The sequence below is a fragment of the Toxorhynchites rutilus genome, chromosome 2 (genome assembly GCF_029784135.1).
Source record: "Toxorhynchites rutilus septentrionalis strain SRP chromosome 2, ASM2978413v1, whole genome shotgun sequence".
In the NCBI taxonomy this organism is placed as follows: domain Eukaryota; kingdom Metazoa; phylum Arthropoda; class Insecta; order Diptera; family Culicidae; genus Toxorhynchites; species Toxorhynchites rutilus.
In genome coordinates, this window is record NC_073745.1 from 15,572,322 (window position 1) to 15,594,779 (window position 22,458).

The 22,458-nt window shown below is 37.7% G+C and overlaps 1 protein-coding gene across 1 annotated transcript in view; it reads left to right on the plus strand.

Annotated features, from left to right (window-relative positions):
* LOC129765563 (uncharacterized) overlaps positions 1-19,820 on the plus strand; it is a 120,488-nt gene extending 100,668 nt beyond the window's left edge. Inside the window, exons 4-6 of the mRNA XM_055765967.1 lie at positions 13,255-13,305; positions 19,557-19,702; positions 19,754-19,820. Of these exons, the coding sequence (XP_055621942.1) occupies positions 13,255-13,305; positions 19,557-19,702; positions 19,754-19,820 (264 nt within the window). The remainder of the gene's footprint in view (positions 1-13,254; positions 13,306-19,556; positions 19,703-19,753) is intronic.
* Positions 19,821-22,458: the final 2,638 nt, after the last annotated feature.

A 22,458-nucleotide genomic window follows, 5' to 3' on the forward strand; every position in this document is an offset into this window, starting at 1 on the left:
ACATGAATGTATTTTTAAATTCCTAGAGGAACTGGCAGATTATTTTCCGGATCTTTCTCGATGCTGAATGGCATCCAAACGGAAAGAATTCCGTGCGTGTATGTGTGTGTGTAGCGGCTGCTTCGAGATCTTCCCGGGGAACCGTTTGTAGCATCACTCTCCTCCTGATGGATTCCCTTCTGGCCTAAGGTGCACAAACAGGCTCTTGGTGACACCGTTCATCCGCGCTTTCATGATAAATGAAGAGCTTCACCACAACAGCGACAACATGCTCCAATCGCTGTTCAATTAGAACTGAGTGGATTTCCGAGCGGCGCTCGCTTATATACCGATTGGTGATTTCAATAGCCTATTTTGAAAGCTAATTTAAGACTATTGAAACAAGTTTTTGGATCAGAAAGTAACAAGTATAGAACGCGTAGACATTTTATCATTCGAATGAAGTGTTTATCATACCATTTCGTTCAGTTGTTTAGGAGCTATTAACACTCAAAATCTCGGTCTCCGGCGTAACGCTTTCGTTTTCGAAACTTTGATTTTACACCCCGGTATAGAAATGAAAGACGTAGTCCTACGTCAAAATAAAAATCTGCATTGGATTTCTCGCGAGAATCGAAGTGAGCGTATAACATTCTCTCGCCTCCTATATTCTCAGCTTTTTTCCCTGTGGCTGAAAACGGATGTTTTTCGTCTCAAATCGGCGAGCATTTCGATCTCTGATCATATGTAACGTGTTGTCTTCTGTCCTTCAAATAGCTGCGAATAATACTGTCAGCAGTACCTATTATACCATATTGATCCTTAACAAAACATCATGGTTGATAGTGTTAAAGCCCCTCCTTTAAATCAAGAAACAAGGCACCCCCTTTTTCGAATCTGTGTCTTCCAGAATCTTATCTACAAGTTCGACTATAGCCACCGATGTAATACTGCCGGTACGAATACCATATCGCAGGTTGCAGGTCTAAGAAATTGAGACTACGTTTCATAAGTCACTTCACTGTTTTCTTTTTTTTTTTTTTTTGAAAACCGACAAGGTCGATATGGGCCGATAGTTGTCGATTTGTCGGGCGACAGAATCTAAATACGAACCGTTTTGAATCATCAAATTGAAAGAATAATTAACTGGGGGTCGGTTTAGGACCACCCCGACTTTTTCCAATCAACGGCATGCCATGTACGACAGATAACAAATAGATTCAATTGATATAGCTCATTTTTATGAGCATACCATAGAGCATTAAAATTGCCCCGTTTTTTGTAATGCTCCGCAAGCTGAAAGAACATTGAACTTATTTTCCATAGAAGTCAAAAATATTTTTTTCCCTGTTTTTGAAGCGATAAAAGCGCAAAATGACACTAAAACGCCTGAGTGAAGAATGCCAGAAAAAGTCACCATGTTATCGAATTATCAGCGTTCTGACACCCTTCATTTGACATTACTCAAATTTTGCTAGGAAACACCGTTCCTGGGATACAAAGAGGATAGGTTGAGGACCACCGGTCGGGTTAGGACCACTTTGCCCTATAGGATGGACCTTTGGAAGGGGATGGAGAGAACTAACATGAAAAACAGTATATAACTTGGTACAATAGGGTGAGATTCATATTTGATAAACTTTATTGATTTTGTGACGGGACAACGCTTTATGGAGATTTTTTTTTCGTACAGAGCGTGTTTTCACATCATAGAATGAATGCAGCACACGAGTTTTTTTGAAAACTGAATATACAGAAATATACGTTCATCTTTTGTTGTCAGATCATAGAAAAAAAGTTTGTTTGATGTTTTGAAATGGAACTTCAAATACAACATTAAAGTTCAACAGTCGGAAACCGTAAAAAAGGTGTTGTCACGTCACAAAAGTATTAGGCTGCCAACAAGCGAAATAAACTATAAAACATTCTCTTGTAGGAAATTTCCTCAATTTTATATTGATATCGGTTACTTTTTGAAAATCGTGTGATTTGTACATGAGAGCGTGACAAAAACATGTTTTTAGTGAGTCAAAACGTTGTCTAGTCTCGTCTAAAATGCTTGAAAAATAATTTCAACTTGTTTGAATATATGCGGCCACGAGATTCACGTAGCTCAATTCCTAGTACATAAGCTCACTTCTATGCACAGGTGAATCTGTCACCGATAAAGAATGACTTTCAATCAATTACGGCAATATATTAGTGATGGCTGCAATAAACCACAAATTAAACCTAACCAAATTGACATTCATTAGCCCGACTGACTCATGCATTACGAGCCAAAACAAAATTAATTCAATATTTTAACAAGCTCGGACCTAAAACCAGACACCCCGAGAGTGCTGAAGAGATCGACACAAGCAGCCAAAAAGGTTCAAATAGTGCCAGGCTGCATAGTGGCAACGACTGGACAACAGCACACGGGCGTGTTGTTTCACCCAGCAAAATCAACATTTCGCTCGCTCCGATTCGATATGCATAAATATTATCATACAGGAAGGTAAATTTCATATTTACATTTTATTAACGCAAACATACACCGGCATCTATGGTGCGTTAGTGCTGTCCGTGGACCAAATTTCTTGCGCTCGCAGGATACGAAATCCGTCGTGCCCAACAGGCGTTGGCACCGGCGATGGACGGATAGCAGCAGCAGTCACGCTACACGTACTCGTCGCAAAAATGTGCATTGCACACACTCACGTAATGGCACATAAAATTTAACAACATCATATATTAATGTACCTATTTCCCAGCCCAGGATCAAACTTCAACCCTTAACCCAGCGCTCGGCGAGACGACGGTTGAATGAGCCAAAACAGGGTTTTTTTTTTTGTGCTCCATACATTTATTGGGAATATTGGCATAAATATGATGATAAAGAACTACGAAAACGTGCAACCATCAGTGACAACCCTAATGGTTTGGTCGATGCTGTCAACTAGTTGGTCACGAAGCTCGATGACGGGCATTTCGTCGAAGTTTAATATTCTCATTACCCTCTGCCACTTCAGCGCTCATACGAGACGTCATTAGGATGCTTCCAGCTTGGTGGAAAACTCCGTGGTATCGTGTTATGAACGGGTCTATTATTTAGAAATTTTCCGTATCGATTCGTTTGAACGACCTTCGCGTCGGTCCACATTGCAAAAGGTGGTCGCAGTCCCGCTGAGCACACAATAACAAAGAAACTGAGCAATATTGAACCATAGCCAAAATCCATTTTCGTGCGATCGATTAAGGTTTTTTGCGACTCAAACTATGGCTACAGTAAACTTGGAATGTCTATCTCACGCGAACGCAGACCCGATAGAAAGCTTCACAATGACGACAAAAAAGCTTAATAATCGCAAATCGTTCGGCATAATCGCGCACGGAAAGCTACTCTCAACGCATGCGGAATTTACGATCCGATTCTGAACGGATGATTTACAGCCCACCAAATCAGCGCCAAATTCCGGGATGTGCTTCCGAGAGAACGAAGCTTCTTAAATTTAATAACTGTAACGATAAAAATAACAGCACTTTTCGCAATTGGCTGTAATCCCCCCGAGGATGCATGGGGGGAGCGTGGATGGCAAGAAACGGCTGGTCCGAGCCGCGCGAATATAATGTTTCCAATAAATGTAGCATATTGTGTTGCCTCCCGAAATCAATATCTCCTCCCTTGGGGGAGAGGCCGGATGCAGACAGTACAAGAAGTTAGTCACTCTCCCGGCTTAGTCGAACTGAAGTGGGTGCTGACTGTAATAAAACGATTCGGGTAGAATGAATTTAATCTGGTTTGGGATTGGGCCAAGGGGCGATTCAGGGATCTTGGGTGGAATTCGCACGAATATAGAGAACAAAGTTGGTGACTATAGGTTTTGGTGAGAACGAAAAGCAGTTCAAAATAAGTGCGTCTGAGATGACCAATCATTCGGATGATGAGATGAGACAATCATTAGGTGGCCGAACAGCATCTGTGCCTGAACACTGGTTATTCTTGAGGTATGATTTCAACGCAACTAAATTACATTTTTGACGTAGGACTACGTCTTTCATTTCTATACCGGGGTGTAAAATCAAAGTTTCGAAAACGAAAGCGTTACGCCGGAGACCGAGATTTTGAGCGTTAATAGCTCCTAAACAACTGAACGAAATGGTATGATAAACACTTCATTCGAAAGATAAAATGTCTACGCGTTCTATACTTGTTACTTTCTGATCCAAAAACTTGTTTCAATAGTCTTAAATTAGCTTTCAAAATAGGCTATTGAAATCACCAATCGGTATATAAGCGAGCGCCGCTCGGAAATCCACTCAGTTCTAATTGAACAGCGATTGGAGCATGTTGTCGCTGTTGTGGTGAAGCTCTTCGTTTATCATGAAAGCGCGGATGAACGGTGTCACCAAGAGCCTGTTTGTGCACCCTAGGCCAGAAGGGAATCCATCAGGAGGAGAGTGATGCCACAAACGGCTCCCCGGGAAGATCTCGAAGCAGCCGCTACACACACACACATACACGCGCGGAATTCTTTCCGTTTGGATGCCATTCAGCATCGAGAAAGATCCGGAAAGATCTAATCATTTCTGGAAAATAATCTGCCAGTTCCTCTGGGAATTTAAAAATACATTCATGTGAAAGAGTTTATTTGAATGTTTTCTATCCATGTAACACTGTGACCAAATATTTCTCAATCAAGTACTATTAACAGGTGGTTATCGAGTTAGTATTAACCACTGGTGGGCTTCCAGTATCAAGGAAAATGTGGAAATATCTAATCGTTACTGAAAATAATCTGCCAGTTCCTCTGGGAATTTAAAAATACATTCATTTGAAAGAGTTTTTTTGAATGTTTTCTATCCATGTAACACTGTGACCAAATACATTTGGTTTTGTGATTTTTCAATCAATCGCAATTAACAGGATAGCTTCTGGGGATTATTCTTCCCCATCAGTAGCCTTCCAAATTGCCATCGTAAACCACGCCTACTCTCGATTCAATCACGCACAAAAAGCATACTTAAGCGATATTCTGGTGGTGAGACGCATTCATTTTTCTTGAGGACATCGACAAGACAACATCGTTGCTGAGGGTGCTGGTCGGCGAAGGATCGAGATCTGCCCTGAAACGCAAGCAGTTTGTTTGAAACTGTGAGGGAACACAGAGAAGCCTATCCTTCAGGAGAAGAGAAGGTGACCATCGAAGCAGCCGCTACACACACACACATACACGCACGGAATTCTTTCCGTTTGGATGCCATTCAGCATCGAGAAAGATCCGGAAAATAATCTGCCAGTTCCTCTGGGAATTTAAAAATACATTCATGTGAAAGAGTTTATTTGAATGTTTTCTATCCATGTAACACTGTGACCAAATATTTTTCAATCAAGTACTATTAACAGGTGGTTATCGAATTAGCATTAACCACTGGTGGGCTTCCAGTATCGAGGAAAATGTGGAAATATCTAATCATTGCCTGAAAATAATCTGCCAGTTCCTCTGGGAATTTAAAAATACATTCATGTGAAAGAGTTTATTTGAATGTTTTCTATCCATGTAACACTGTGACCAAATATGTTTCAAGCAAGTGCTATTAACAGATGGTTATCGAGTTAGCATTAACCACTGGTGGGCTTCCAGTATCGAGGAAAATGCGGAAATATCTAATCGTTACTGAAAATAATCTGCCAGTTCCTCTGGGAAATTAAAATTACATTCATGTGAAAGAGTTTATTTTAATGTTTTCTATCCATTTAACACTGTGACCAAATATATTTGGTTTTGTGATTTTTCAATCAATCGCAATTAACAGGATAGCTTCTGAAGATTATTCTTCCCCATCAGTAGGATATTTCCGTATCCAATATTGGATGCATAAAACCTTGTGCCTCCAACGTAACGCTCTCGTTTTCGAAGTCCCCCAAATATTCATTCATTCACAATGAATTCAGATTCAACTTCAAACAAATGATCTCTAAATCAACGATAGTCCTACGTCACCCTTGCGGTTATACCATAGATATAACCCACTTCCTGTTTTTTCAGTAAATAAATGACGACAGCAAAGATGAACAAATTGGAGCTAGGAAACGTTCTAAGATTTCAAAAAGTAAACATTTAAATTGCACACGAATACAACAAAGACCATGTTACAAATATAAATACAATGTATTCTTCTTTGGAGCATATTTATTCTTGCTTCGATTAATATGACAACCTCAGTATCAAAGGACAGCTGTCGATACGCTGACTATTAGGACGTATGGTTATATTGTGTAAATAAAGAACGAAACGGTGCAGATAGAGTTGAGTAAATCTATGCCTACACATAAAATGATGCTTTCGTTTTTTTCTTAAAAATCGCTACGAACTTTCTGGATACCCCAATATTTCTATAGGTTCTTCTGTGGAAACCCGATAGTTCCTAGTGGCTAGTTTTGTTTATTTCAAAACTCTTCTTAATCATTGTTTCATGTTTTGCACTGAGAGCAAAAGGCAGACAATCGGATATCCCCGTCCGGGATATCTTAGGTAGCCGTGATCCTGATCTTCTGCTTCATCTATACATGTTCCTCAGAAACGCCGATGTCAACGTTTAATGATGTTTCCCTCGTTGTGTCCCTGTTTCATATCCCTCCTATCCGATCTATAAACTTTTACTTAGTCGCGGCAATACATACACACACTCTTTACAGATACACGGGCCAATGGTTGTGCAGTCCACTGATCATTCAACAAGAGCCAAAGGATGTACCGCTCATGACAACTCTACACGAGCTGATGTTTGCGCCGGCTAGTGACAATTCTATCCTGGATTCCTCGAGTCGAGAAGACGCACCACGCTAGATATGGGGTACAGACTAGGGGGGCATTGCTGATTAATGGTCAGCTGCATCCCAAAAGGAAGTATCCCGTGTCGGGCACAGGTACAGAGCATTGGAGACAGCAACATCCCAATTACGAAAACACTTGTAATACTAACCTCGAGCCAACCGCGAGTAATCGGTTACATATTACTAACATAGTTATAAGGCAAACATTGTCGAAATATTGAACTGACGCCATATGAGCCTTAATAAAAATATATATTTTGGATAAAAAAAATTGTTTCATTTAGATTGTGTCGTTAAACCTTTTGATCACTTATATTTTCCCAAAAAATCTACAATATAGTGCCAATGAAAATGGCCATCTCGAATTTTCAAAGGAAATTAAAAATGCTGATTCCCACGAAAACCTAACCTATGCAAAATATCAGCTCAACCGGACTTCAATTACTAGTGTCGCACAGCGGTCATAGTTTGAGTTTTTGACGTAGAACTACGTCTTCCAGGATCCAGATCCAAAGCCAAATCAAAAAACAGGTCACGTTTTGACGTAGGACTACGTCTTTCATTTCTATACCGGGGTGTAAAATCAAAGTTTCGAAAACGAAAGCGTTACGCTGGAGACCGAGATTTTGAGTGTTAATAGCTCCTAAACAACTGAACGAAATGGTATGATAAACACTTCATTCGAAAGATAAAATGTCTACGCGTTCTATACTTGTTACTTTCTGATCCAAAAACTTGTTTCAATAGTCTTAAATTAGCTTTCAAAATAGGCTATTGAAATCACCAATCGGTATATAAGCGAGCGCCGCTCGGAAATCCACTCAGTTCTAATTGAACAGCGATTGGAGCATGTTGTCGCTGTTGTGGTGAAGCTCTTCATTTATCATGAAAGCGCGGATGAACGGTGTCACCAAGAGCCTGTTTGTGCACCCTGGGCTAGAAGGGAATCCATCAGGAGGAGAGTGATGCTACAAACGGTTCCCCGGGAAGATCTCGAAGCAGCCGCTACACACACACACATACACGCACGGAATTCCTTCCGTTTGGATCGAGAAAGATCCGGAAAATAATCTGCCAGTTCCTCTAGGAATTTAAAAATACATTCATGTGGAAGAGTTTATTTGAATGTTTTCTATCCATGTAACACTGTGACCAAATATGTTTCAATCAAGTGCTATTAACAGATGGTTATCGAGTTAGCATTAACCACTGGTGGGCTTCCAGTATCGAGGAAAATGTGGAAATATCTAATCGTTACTGAAAATAATCTGCCAGTTTCTCTGGGAATTTAAAATTACATTCATATGAAAGAGTTTATTTTAATGTTTTCTATCCATGTAACACTGTGACCAAATACATTAGGTTTTGTGATTTTTCAATCAGTCGCAATCAACAGGATAGCTTCTGAAGATTATTCTTCCCCATCAGTAGGATATTTCCGTATCCAATATTGGATGCATAAAACCTTGTGCCTCCAAAGTAACGCTCTCGTTTTCGAAGTTCTCCAAATATTCATTCATTCAGAATGAATTCAGATTCAACTTCATATAAATGATCTCTAAATCAACGATAGTCCTACGTCACCCTTGCGGTTATACCATAGATATAACCCACTTCCTGTTTTTATGAAATAAAGTTAACGTTAATAACCATTTTCACTGTGAACGAATTCTCATGATTTGCATACCAATCGAATCGGAAATTCTCGAAGATTTGTTTGATATGCTGTACATTACATTTCGCTAATCTCTAAACGGTTTAAATTCATGAAAACTGGAAGAACTTCCTTTTTCCCATACATTTGTTCTGCCGATTTGTGTGTTAACCCTACCCATATTTCGAATACTTATAACTCGAACATTTCTTAACAGATCGTAATGGTGTTTGCATCAATTGATAGGAAATATTTCTACGCGTCTATCACAATTAATAAAAAGTTATTTTTCATGAGATGTACAATTGAATAACTGTAAAATTTCAAGCGTTATCTAAACGCCCTAATTGCCAAGGGTTGATTGGTCCGATTTACGGTTTCCCCAACACAGACTTCAAAATCGATGTATCTGTGGAAATCCGCTTTGCAAATATACATGCAAGTCGGGAGTATTTTTGTTCCCACCGACTTCAAAATCAATGTGCCTGGGAGAAACCACTTTATCAAAACATGCAAGTCGGGGGTATTTTTTCCCACTTAGCTGTGTTTCCCTAACACGGACTTTAAAATTAATGTGCCTGGGGTAATCCGTTATGCGAATGCATGCAAGTCGGGGGTATTTTTTGATATTGAGTACTTTTGTACTCGCTTGTCGTTGTGCAGATTGGAATATGTTTCCCTAAAACGTACTTTTATTCTGAGAAGCCCGGGAAAATCATCTATTCAGATACTAGAGGTGAATGAACTTTCGCGGTTCGAGAACTACGTAAACATGAGATATGCAATGGTTTCAGAGGGAAATGTGGAATACAATGCTCGTTTGACAATTTTTACGTTCACATATTTTGGTAGTCCTAGGCATCATATTAAACATAAATGGACGTTCATCAAATTTATTGGTAACGAAGAACATAATCTATTACAAAAATTTCGATGCATTCTAGAATAATATTCGAAGTGGAAAACAAGTGAATTGCATAATATAATTGGGTAGTCGAAACGTCGAAAACATGCGGTCGTGTCTTAGATACAACCCCTTACAATTTTTGAAAACCAAAAAATCACTCAAGTGGGGAAAGGAAATCGGGGTTTCCAAAAAAAATTGATGCCAAACGTCTTAAAATCTTCTGAAATGTCTAGATATACTGTTATCTCGAAAAAAAAAATTTCGTCAACCCTCGACGTTTCATGCAATTTGAAGACATTTAGCATCAAACTATTTTTTTCGAAAACCCCGATTGATGTACCGGTTTCCAAAAAAACTTTGACCGCTGTGCGACACTAATAAATGAAGTCCGATTGAGCTGATGTTTTGTGTAGATTGGGTTTTCGTGGGAATCAACATTTCTAATCAAGTTCGCTTTGAAAATTAGAGTGTCACTTTTTTTCTATACATCCATTGCTACTCTAATCTACAGCATTCATTAGATTCAATTACAGAGAATTCAATATTTGAAATTTCACTGAAACTATCGTCCAGGATTTGGAATGAATCATGACTCAACACGTGACTTAACTCAAAAAAATTCTGTTGGATTATTTTACGACCAGCAGCATATTGTTTAACATGTTGAGCCCCGTGTCAGTCCCTAAGGGTCGACATTGAGCTTTTTGGTAGGAAAGAGCTGACTGACTGGGACTGACGGTTACAAAATCTATATAAATAAAAATGTAAGGCAAAATCTGTTGGTAAGCGGAAAACCCGAAGAAGGGATGATCCGATTTTAGCCTTTTTTATTTTGTTGTATTCGTCTAATCCCGTAGATCAATATAGTGGAGAGAAACATCTAAAAAAATTTCGGAAAATCCTGAAGGAAGGTCGGAAAATTCGGAAAATTGATTTCCCACATGTTCGAAAATTACATCGTTGTTAGTTCATTCGATATTTGTGCTATCGAAATTAATCTTTGTTCGTAAGCGGAAATGGATTTTCAGGCGAAATTATGCATTTCCATATTTTATATCTAAACAAAAATGGAAGGTCAAATGTATTGGTAAGCGCAAAACCCGAGGAAGGAATGGTTCAATTTGAGTCATCTATATTTCGTTGTATTTGTCTCTTCTCGTAGATCAATATAGCGGAGAGAAAAATCGGAAAATTCGGAAAATTGAATTCCCATATGTTCTACAATTAGCTAAGCGTTGTTAGTCCATTTGATGTTGGGGCTAACGAAATTGATTTTTGTTCGAAAGTGGAAAAGGATTTTCAGACGGAATAACGCATTCTTATATATTCTATCTATATAAACAAAAATGGAAGGCCAAATGCATTGGTGTGCCCTAAACTCGAGGAAGGAATGGTCCGATTTGATCTGTCATTATTTTTAAATATTCTCTGTATCAAACATGTATTCCATGCAACGGAGAAACATGTTATTTCCAAATGCTTGAAGAATCTTGAACGAGAATTGTATCTGAAAATAATTTTGTATTATAAGGACGAATTGTAGAATTACTAGACAATTTATAGTAAAAGGAAATTGTAAAGGATCAAAGGGTAATCAATCAATGAAGAGTTCAGTGATTGGACTCACTAACGTTCACCTAAGTGAAGAAAACGTGGATGTTTGAAAGTATTCAAATCAAAAAATTTATTTTGGCTGGGACGAAGTTCGTCGGGCCAGCTAGTAAGAAAATAAAAATATATACCGTTTGTTTTCAGATGTTTCACAAAATGCAAATACTTTCTAGCAGGATTTCTAACCCGTATTTTTTTTTCGTTAGAGTGACCATTTCCATATTCGGGTGGTTCGAAGCTAGCCTTTCATTAAAAAATATTATATTTTATCTTATTTTTATGATTATTGATTGTAGTCATTTTTTATTGTTTTCATGACTTTGGACTAGAGGGCGCTGCATTTTCTAATATTTTTTTGCATACTATATCTCGATATCAGAGATGCTATTATTGTCGTCTTTGAGATGTGATTTTTCAAAGTTAACCGGTGGTCCGAAAAAATGATCTTTCCCCTTTTATCCAAAAAAGGCTTTTTGCAAAAAATCATAACATATGAACCACTTAACCGATTTAGATTATCGACATACTAAATTGAAGCTAATAAGCTAACCTTTTTTGAAAAAATATCACAATTGCGGGAAGACTGAATTCTAGTCACATAGGTCTAATCTAGTCACATAACAATATTGAACGAAGACTTAAAACATGTTGAATTTGCAATAATGACTCACAAACGAAAAATAAGATCCCTCTGATTTTCGGATTTATCATGTAAAAAAACCAGCTTTTCGAAAAAAAAATATAAAAATAGGGCGCCTTCTGTCTTTAAACGAGAAAACTATGAAATACTAACTCAATCAATAATTACAAACACGAAAATCCAAATCTAAGTAATATTTTCTAAAAGATCAACTCATTAGCTTCAATTTGATATGTCAATCATCTGAATCGGTCCAGTAGTTCAAAAGTTACGATTTTTTGTAGTGGAAAAAGGGGGTAAAATTGTTTTTTCGAACCATCGGTTAACTTTGAAAAATCATATTTTAAAAACGAAAAAATATCATTTCTGAAATCGAGATATGTTTAAAAAAAATATTAAAAAATGTATTAAAAAATATAGCGCCCGCTAGTCCAAAGCAATGAAAACCATAAAAAACGGCTATAATCAGCAACTACGAAAATAAAATTCATTGCATGCAGTTCAATATTTTTAAATAAAAAACTAGCTCATTGGCTTCAATTTGGTATATCGATCATCTAAATCGGTTCAGTGGTTCAAAAGTTATGAATTTTTGAAAAAAAATATTTTTGGAAAAAGGGAAAAAAAATGGTTTATTGGGCCACCCTAAAATGGCAATAGTGCTCCCTTGGCCGAGTGGTTAGCGTCATAACTAACATGCCGGGTGTTCGGGTTCGATTCCCGTTCTGGTCGGGGGAATTTTTCGTCAAAGAAATTTCCTCCGACTTGCACTGTGATCACGCGTATTCTAGAGCTTGCCACTCAGAATGCATTCAAGGCGTGTTATTTGGCATAGAAATCTCAACTAAGTACTAATAAAAATGACGCAAGTAATACTACGTTGAGACGGCGAAGTTCCTCTAGGAACGTTAGTGCCATTGAAGAAGAAGAAGAAGAAGAAGAAGAAGAAAATGGCAATAGGCACCTTAATAAAAAAAACGGGTCTAATGTTTTGAGATAACGAACAAAACTACCACTTTTGACGAAAATATATTGGCCACTATATCGGTTTGGCATGGAATGGCTGTATATAAATAATCCTTCAGAAAAATACTTGAATCTCGTTAGTACACTGGTAATATGGGTAATTTATGCATTACTCAGTTACTAATTCAAGTACTTCAGTAATTCAGTAATTCATGGATAACAACGATCAAAAAACCAAAATCCTCTTAATTGTACCCAGCGAAAGTTGAAGATGATAAGAAACTCAATCAAAAACTACGGCCAGATAATTTTTTTTTCAATTTTTCCAAAATAAGATTTTTTCCAAATAACGATGAACAATGAATGTTCTATTTTTTTTCTGAAAAGACATGTTATCACCTATTTTACAATCAATGACAGTTTTCCGACGTTGTTGTGTTCTGGTTTCAGTTCACTTTCTCTCTATGAGACAAATGATTGAAAAACTGCTGCAAACTTAGAAACTTTTCATGCGAACAAGTCAGTTGGACCCCTCGGAATTTAGAAGCGGAAATCGATAACGCAGAAGCTTTCGGATAAAAAAACCCAAATATTCGACTCAGTCGTCAACTTTTTTATATACACTTTGTTAAGACTTAAGAAAAATCATACCCACGTTTTTTTTTCGATCTCGCCAGGCCAAAACGGTTGAGCCCAACAGCACAAGAGACCAACATCACTGCCTGATGGTAAGTATGAGCAATAAAAATGCATGAATGAATCAAACCAAATCCAAATTTTATACTTCGTTCGCGAACATTCCGGCATGAATCGCTATTTTTCGGCTCATTTGATACAGTTTTATTTTTTCCGCCGAGAACGCGGGAAGCTAGGCCGCGTAAGGATTGAACCTCGTTTCGCCAAATTAAAATGTAAGTGAAGGATGAGAAGATGAAGTAAGACGACGAATAACGCAGCCCATAAAGCGGACGATGGCTCATGCATAGACTGCAAATGTAGAGGAAGCTTAAATTATCATTGAACTTTGATTCGGATCGAACATCTCCCCCACCTCCTGGGACTGGTCCCTGCAGAGGGTATTTTTATGACGCTACAAAAGCGCACAGAACGACACTCAAATAGTCATAAAATCCATTATCGAATGATGCGTTAGGTCGCAAAAATCGGACCAAACTCCAAAGCGAGCGAAATGATTTGCGCCCTGATCCATAAAACATCGCCCAAACGCGATCAAATTGGATTGGGATCGGGTTACGAAGCGGAAATTACGTGTTTGATGGCAGAAACCAGCTGGAAAATTGCGAATGAAAATATACTGACACTGTGTTCTGTCGTTGTGCAATGACAACTGGTGATGGTACCGCAGATGGTTATAGAGCAACAATATAACACATCATATGCAGTTTGACGTGATAAAACTATAAATCATTTGTGACACAATTGAACACGCCTTAGCAATTACCAACCTCCACTCTTGCGGTTATAATTTTCAGTTTCCTATTTCGGGTTTCGGGAAATCAAAGGGGTGAGTACGCAGTTGTGTAGCCTATCAATTTTTATATTAACTAGGTGCGATTCGAACACTCGAGCCTTCTGGGCTCGGTTGATGTTCAAATAGGGCAGTTTCAAATTTTCACCCCACCCAACTATTTGCTGCTGGATTGATAGTTGAAAATTGGAATCATTACGACAAGCCTCTCAATTGAACCGGTGCCGCTCTCGATGATAAATTTCATGCACTCAACTTGCATAGTTTTAGCGTTGTGGATCCGAGTGTGGGAGGATTGTGCAGACCCGGATACAACCCTCACTTCTTCCCCCTTCATAGGCTATATGCAATTAAATCAATTTGCTACGTTTCGGACAATAACATCCAATCGAGCACCCGAGAGTGGAAACCACGTTTTTCCAGGAGGCAAATTGAGCTGTAATTGAAATATTCATCAAACCATTCATACCTTGTTGGTGACCGCGCTCTCTTGCATGTAGGCCGACGCGGCTAAATTGAAACAAACACGAGCCGCATTAGCGGGCTTATTGAAAACGTGGAAATATTTAGCTCGGTGGGGTTTGAATTTGAAGCACGCGATTGACACCGCACCGAAATGTAGGGTCCCATCGATTCCGAACTAGCCGAACGCTCTTTGTACGATCGGAGATTGCAGATCCACTGAGCGGTTCCGTGCTAAATGTGGTTTAATCAAATTGCACGTTGTTCTATCGCAATATCAATTGACATTAGGATTAGATTTTTGTGGTTATATTAACTCGTTGCAACACAGTTTTTTTAATGAGGAGATCAGCCTAACCCGCATCATTTAAAGTATATTGTCTTATACGGAAATCAAACAATAAATTCCTGGTTCATGCAATGTTTTCATTACTCATATTCTCAGTGAAATTCTTCGTGAAAATTTATTACGCAAAAACAAAAGCGTTGAATGATGGTGTGTTCATTCAAATTTTGAAAATGATCCTCGCTTTAAAGTGTTTTTGCACTTTTGTTGTTCTGCCACTACTGATGAAGTGATAATATGGTTATGGACAATGGACGATTGGCCAACCGCGAAATTGTTGACGTAATAGATATCATTACTGAACGAAAATTCAATGAACAATGATTTCGGTTTGAGAAAAAAGTTACAAGCGGTTACCACAAACATTAGGTTTATATCAAAAACGCATAACGCATGGCATTCAAGTGAGACTTTCCAAATAAAATGTGGCCTGTTTTCAAAAAAGGAAAAACGAGGTTGTGAGTCGACTCCTAACTATGGACTACCTGCAAAATGAACTGAACCCAGTTGTTCAGCAGAATTAAAATATGTCTATCAACCTGATGACTACTTTGCCTTTTTTTTTTATTCATATCGTTTATTTTTACAGGCTCAGTGACATAAGTTTAAAGGAGCCGAACTCCTTCTACTACTTTACCTTGTCAGCTATTTTGTAAAGGCAGCGTTAAAGTACGAACGCCTGTACATCCACCATATTCGCCAACTGTTCGAGATCCATCCCATTCCATCGATGGTGTAATGGAACTCGCCATTGATAGATCTTCTGATTGACCCTTCACAATTTTCATTTTTTAACAATTTTCCTATTACTTCCACCAAAACTCGTCATTATAATATAAATTTGTTTTCAGACACAATTTTCGCTCAAGGTCCTTGATTCACTTGCAAATAACCGTCCATTTGCAAAAGTTATCCATTATTTTCTCGATAGCTGTATAGGTTCGTTGTAAAGGTGACATTTCACACTAAAAAAAATATCTTTTGCCGTTCTTTGTTTGTTCCATTCAGTTGTAAGTTATAGGGTGGAAGAAGAAAAAAAATCTATTTGAGCCCTTTGTCTCGAAACCATGGAAATTATAAAAAATAAATAAATACAATCAATTATCATGAGAACAGTATCCAATTTTTTGCGAATGTAACATTTTCTACAAAAAAATTGATTCATTGCCTTTAATTTTATACATAGATCATCAAAATCGGTGTAGTAGTTCAAAAGTTATGAATGTTTGAAAAAAGGTATTTTTTGGACCACCCTAAAATGGAAATGGTCACGCTAATAAAAAAATAAAAACATACGGATCTAATGTTTTGGTATACAGAGCGAAATTACCACTTTTCACGAAAATCAGAGAACCACTATATCGGTTTGGCATGGAATGGATCTATAGATAGAAGATATAGGAATGCGTTATTCCGCCTGAAAATCCATTTCCACAGTCGAACAAAGATCAAAATTTTCCGACTTTTCTCCCCTCTATATTTATCTACGGGCAAAGACGAGTACAACAAAGCCTAGGAGCCGATCTGGCGTAGTGGTAACATCCATACCTCTCACGCTGAAGATCCCGAGTTCAATTCTCACTCCCAACATTCTTCCAAAATTGGAAGTAAAAAGTGACGAACCAGCCAAAAGTGTTGAAAGTCACTATAATACAGATATAAAAAAAAAAAAAAAAAAAAAGGGTATAACAAAGTTAAGACGGCTTAGGTCGGATTATCCCTACTTCGGGTTTTGCGCTTACCAACACATTTGGCCTTCCATTTTTATTTATATAGATTGTTTGTTATATTACCCATAACATTTAGTTACCCAGATGATGTACAAATTTGAAAAAATAATAACTAGGTGAAAGCTTCAAAACTGATCAATTGATCATTAGCATTAATTTTTTTTATCTCGGGAATTACCACAGAATAGAGTTTGGTTCGCTGCGTGGTTATTAACAGCTGGTTCAAAACTCGCAAAGTATAATAACATTTTATTTCGTCACAATTGTTATTCACGATTGATTCACGATAGGTATGAACAGCAATAGCAATACAAAAAAAAAGAAAAAGCTGGCGGTTGGCGATTTGGCGGCTTATCCCTTCTTATTCTATCTTAGGATGAATTTATAAAATAACTTCTTAGTACAAATGTTTAGTCGTTCTGATGCGCAATGTTGTCGAAACTCTCTCGTGGCTCTCAAAAAGATAATTTTAAAAATGCCAATCTCAAAACTCTTAGCCTTAATGAAGGTTGTTTACAGATCGCTGTATAAGCATTGGAATAGAAATTAAAAAAAATATGGGTGGATTAAACTTATGAAATAACCGCAAGGTTGACGTAGGACTACCATTACCTTAGTAATCATTCGAGTGTATTGATTAAATCAGTGAATGAATGAAACAATTTCCGCATACAATTGCAAAACGAATTCCCAATTTAGGTCAATTCATGCATTGTGATAGATAACGTTCTTCGGTGTAAGTCGGACGTATGACATTATGCCTTGTTCATTTCGTCCATTTATCGTGGACTTCCAAAATATGTGAATGAAATAATTGTCAAACGATAATTGTATTTAAATCTCCCTCTGAAGTTATTGCATCTTCCAAATGTGCATTCATCTTGCACCATAAATTTGCGTGATTTGATGAGCTTCAGGCACTCATTTTTGATTTTGACGTGCACGTTGAACGCATACTGTTCAATCAACGTTATAGACGTTCTCGCAGCAAATTGTTATCAACATTTTGCCTAATAACCAAACAGTATATGTACATAGAAGTTTAGTGAGCTGAAGGCATGACGGAATATATTCCAATGCAGTCTTGAAAAACCGAGTGTTGTGTTCATACCGCTTTTGAAGTCCGAACACATTCCGGAGTGACATTTTTTATCCGTTCAATATTTTGTTTTAAAAATATACACTCAACAAAAAAATACTGTCGTTCTACACATAGTTGTCCCATGTTGCTTGTTTACAATTTTCACATTTCTTTATAAAACGATGTTTCTGCCCAATGCCTTATCTTCCGTAAAAACACAAAAAAAAGTTATTGCTCAATTGTCCCACGGTGATATTCTAGGCATAATTGTCCCGCCATGTTTTTTTTTATTTTTATAGATCCATAATACAGCAATTTCAAATGAAATCAACAAATGACGAAACATGAGCGTTTTTGATTCGAACGAAAGTTTGTATTCCGTTTAGGTTGAAGGAAAAATGAATTTTCCACAGCATTTGGGAATTTTGAAAATGGCGTATCGATTTTAGCAAGACAAATCTTTGATAATTTATATCTCAAAAACTATGAGTCTTACCGAAATAGTGTCTTAGAAAGTGTTATAGATATCCAAACGTGAAAAAAAATGTACACTGAGAAATAAAATTAGTACTTTTTTTTTATTTACAAAAAAACTTTAATTTGCAATATCTAAGATATGTATCTTTATTTTTTTTCATGTAGAAAATTTTAAAAATGAGTACAAGAAGGTAAAACTATTTTTGACGAACTTTGTGGATCATCCAATTTTTATGAATTTCCGAAACTTCAAATTTTGTATGTTAACAATCATTTTTAGCCACGAATTATGAATCCTGATGTGATTAAAAATAAAAAAACTCTTTATCAATCACCTTCTAAATGCAGCCATTCTCGAGTTATTTGAAAAAACAGTTCTAATTTATTGTCTTTTTCATTTTTTTTAAATTTATGTGTATTTTTTAATTTTTTTTTTTCAATTTTTTCATATAAAATCGAAGTCATGTAGAAAATTTAAGAAATGAGGCATGAAATGAAATGTCGGTATGAAATGTTAAAAATATATTTGTCTCGAGAATGCAGTTATAGTATGTTTATATTCAGTTGAATTGAATTATATTCAGTTGCTTACTTCCAATTGAATTATGAATTATATTCAGTTACTTACTTTCAATTAATAACAGGAAAAAAGGCGAATTTCGATATTTGCGTTGGAGTGTAAAAAAATATCTCTTTTGAGGAGGTTGAATTGAATAACTATTAAAACTGAATGAAGACATATTTTCTGGAGTTTTTCATTATACTCTCTTCTTCAAATAAATACAAAGAAAGACTAAAAAATACACAATAGCAATATTACAGAGAAGTTCAACTTTTGGTCTGTGACACCGTGCGCGATATGATTTTGCACGCGAGTACAGGAGGGTTATTTTTTCTTTTACATTGTTAATTACTGATTACTGAATTACTGATGTTAAATACTGATGCCCATAAATTTATCCCGAAAAAAAAACTCGACAAAAGATATTATTTGTCGGTGTGGAATTGTTATGGAGAGACAGCGAGCAAAAGTTTCTGTAGCGATATTTTGGTTGCATTTCCTTGAAGCATTCTATCAATCGATCTTCTGCACTCTTCAAAGCACTTTAAGGTAACAGGGTAGCTAAAACAATATTTTTAATTACATATTACCAATGATTCGTTAGAGCTCTTCGTATTAACGAGAACGTGAGCATGTTACACGTTCTGCACAGTACACGAAACATCCGAACCACATCAAAGCCCACAGTCCCTCAAATCACCGACAACTCTTGTTAAGTGCCGCAGTTTACTTCAAACACGATTCACCTCGATCAGCCGGCATGACTGAAAAAAGGTTGGTTATGAACGTTCGGGGTTCGATATAATCAGATCGAAATTATACACCTCTTCAGGTGAAAACTATCCAGACAACCGCTAGTGGTGAAGCGGCCACCAACCGCATGATTACCGGTGACTGTGGCTACGCGCTACGTGCTGCTGGGGAACCGATCGAGTATCTTCACCCCCATAACACTGCGAAAAGCAAATGTTTGATAGTGTATGTAAATTTTGACTTTTTGCTCCTCTCATTGTTGTTTTTTCTTCCTAGTTTACGATCGGCACTCAGTAGCAAACGAGGACCGATCCAGGGATCGGACGATCGCGGCGTAATCTAGTTCACCAGATATAATTAGACGTCTGGAGGGGGGATAGATATGATTAGATCATGCGGCGGCGGCGGCATCGGTTCACGAATTATCTCTTTAGGGCTGTTTGATTCGAGGGTGCTCACGATCGCTACCGTATTTACCGTACCGACTTTTGTTTTTTACCGCCCTAGGTGTCGATCCACTCAATTCCGGGGGATTGGCGGAGATTTCTTCACCTTTCGAAATTTCCTGATTGTGTTGCCTCCACGCGATTCGAGGTTATAATTTTCCAGTGGTATGATTAGTTGGCAGTGTTTGTTGGGGGGTCAAGAAGCTGTAAATAAGAACAAGATCTCGTTGGGGTCATTGTAGTGCTGGTTCGTTTTCTTTACCCGTTTCTGATGACTCACGCGCAGTTGCTCCGGGAAGAGATCGTGTCGAATACATTCTCACCGCGCGAGCCTCAAATAAACACATAACAATAATATGTATAATTGAATAGATAATTATCAATTAACATCCACACGACGAAGGCCATGATCACGGTGGCGAAAACACTCCTTCGCTTTAATGAATGGAAACAGCGAAAGAATACAAAAGCGCGACAACGACGCTCCGGGAGGTTATCTGGAGAATTTGAAGAACGGTGTTACAAGAGCCGTACCATTATGCAGTATGCTGCTGGTGATGGGATGAACACCGGAATTCGCCTTAGAATCCAAATCGACGGTTGCACGTTCGAGAATGCATTTGGCATGTTCGAGCCAGGTTTGGCAGCGAAAGTCGTGAGCGCGTGGGATTTCGATAATTGGCACCTAACGGGGTCCACACGTGTATCTCATTCCATTGTACCAGAAAGCTTCCGCTGGGAGTTATCAATATTTTACACCCATTATGTCAGCTTGCTAATTGTATGCCATAGAACAAGTAGAATTCGATATGTTCTTCTGCTAGAATTCCGCGGAACACAAATTAGCAGCTGGGATTTCCAGTGACATAACAACAGGTAACATCGCATCAAACTCAGAGGGCAAATGTTCAGTGCAAACGCAGCACAACAAATTCGTGTCATGTTTTCCATGCCTCTCTCCACTCTTCCTTCCGACGGGACAGAGGGAATGTTAAATATGAAAACGTAGCATTATTGTAAATTACATGCAATTATAATCGTTCAGTTTTCCACAACCTTGTTAATGGTTCATTTACAGGTGGAAGCGGTGCCTGCACTCCGCATGCAACCAAAACGAACAGTCTTCGCTGTGACCCACATTCGCTCAATACATCGCTCTTCCCCGACGGTAGCGGCAAGGAAGTGGTGGACGATCCTCGCGACGAACGCGCGCGTGACTTTCGCGAGGTGTGCACTTTCGGTGTGTTTGTACGTGCATTCAATTGCAGCCTGGAATAAGTAATCACGTCCCATTAGCGTTACTTTCCGAGGTGACGTATTTTTATGATCTCAACAAAATGTTTTGGGGGTGGATGTTGTTTGTGAATGTGGAATAATTTTTAGTGAGAGATAACGGATCGAAGTATTCGATGAAGAAAAGGGCCCTGCAATTCAATTCAAATCAAGCGTTTAGTGAATTTAACTAAACCTTTGATTTCTTAGAAATGTAAATCGATGCATTGTCCTGCTGAGAGAGAAGGTCCTAGTTCCAATCGCTCTGGATGTATGGAATGGAAATGTCTTCCAAAAGCTTCAGATACATTCCTAAATTTAATTTAATTTTCCACTTGCTGTTTGATGAATCATTCAATGTGTCTGGTTGTTAGAACTGAAACATCCAGTTTTTCTTTTATTTGTCGGCGAGACGTATACCAGTTTCTCATGTATTGTTTTACCTTCTAATATCAAGAATACTTTAGTATGTCCCTTTGTTGCGAGTTTGGTACCATGTTTTGAACCTTTTTTAAGGTAAGACTTTCTCTGATATTTCAATCGTAAACAGCCGCATGATTCGTCGTTCCTCATCTGTCAGCCGTTTCTAAAAAAATCATTAAACATAAGGACATAATCAAAGAAGCTTTCAATATGTTTATTTATATTACACTCTTCTACTGCAAATTATAAGATCATTCTTAAGTGGCACATACATATCCAATATTATTGCATCATATAGGGGAAAGGGGGGGGGACACTTTCGGACAACGCTTGTAAAAATTAAGTGGTACATTTTTGAACCAAATTAAAAATATAAGTAAGTTAACAGTCTTTCCATCAACAGCTTTCATATGGTTTGACATCTCCTGGTCGTTTATTACTTACGAAAACAACACAGTGCCCTTTTTCATACACGTTTCGAAACTTTTGAGCTTGAAGTTGTAAGCATTTTTTAATTCCTCTGTGAACGATTTAGAAATTTAAGTACACCACCTCAGTTAGTAACTAATATGAAATGAAAAAAACGTGCATACAACTTGGAAATAAAGGTCTATTTATTAGATAAAATTATTATTTGTCTTCGGATGGTGGTGGGGCACATTCGGACATTGTTCACGGGGCACATTCGGACACTGTTTTATACCTCATAAAATTTCTGTCTGATTGTTGTTTACTAACAAACATCAATTTAGTCTGATTCTCAGATCTAATGATAGTTCGAAACTACAAAAAGAAACCCGACCCAGCATCAACGAAGATGAGATGGAAACAGCTATCGAA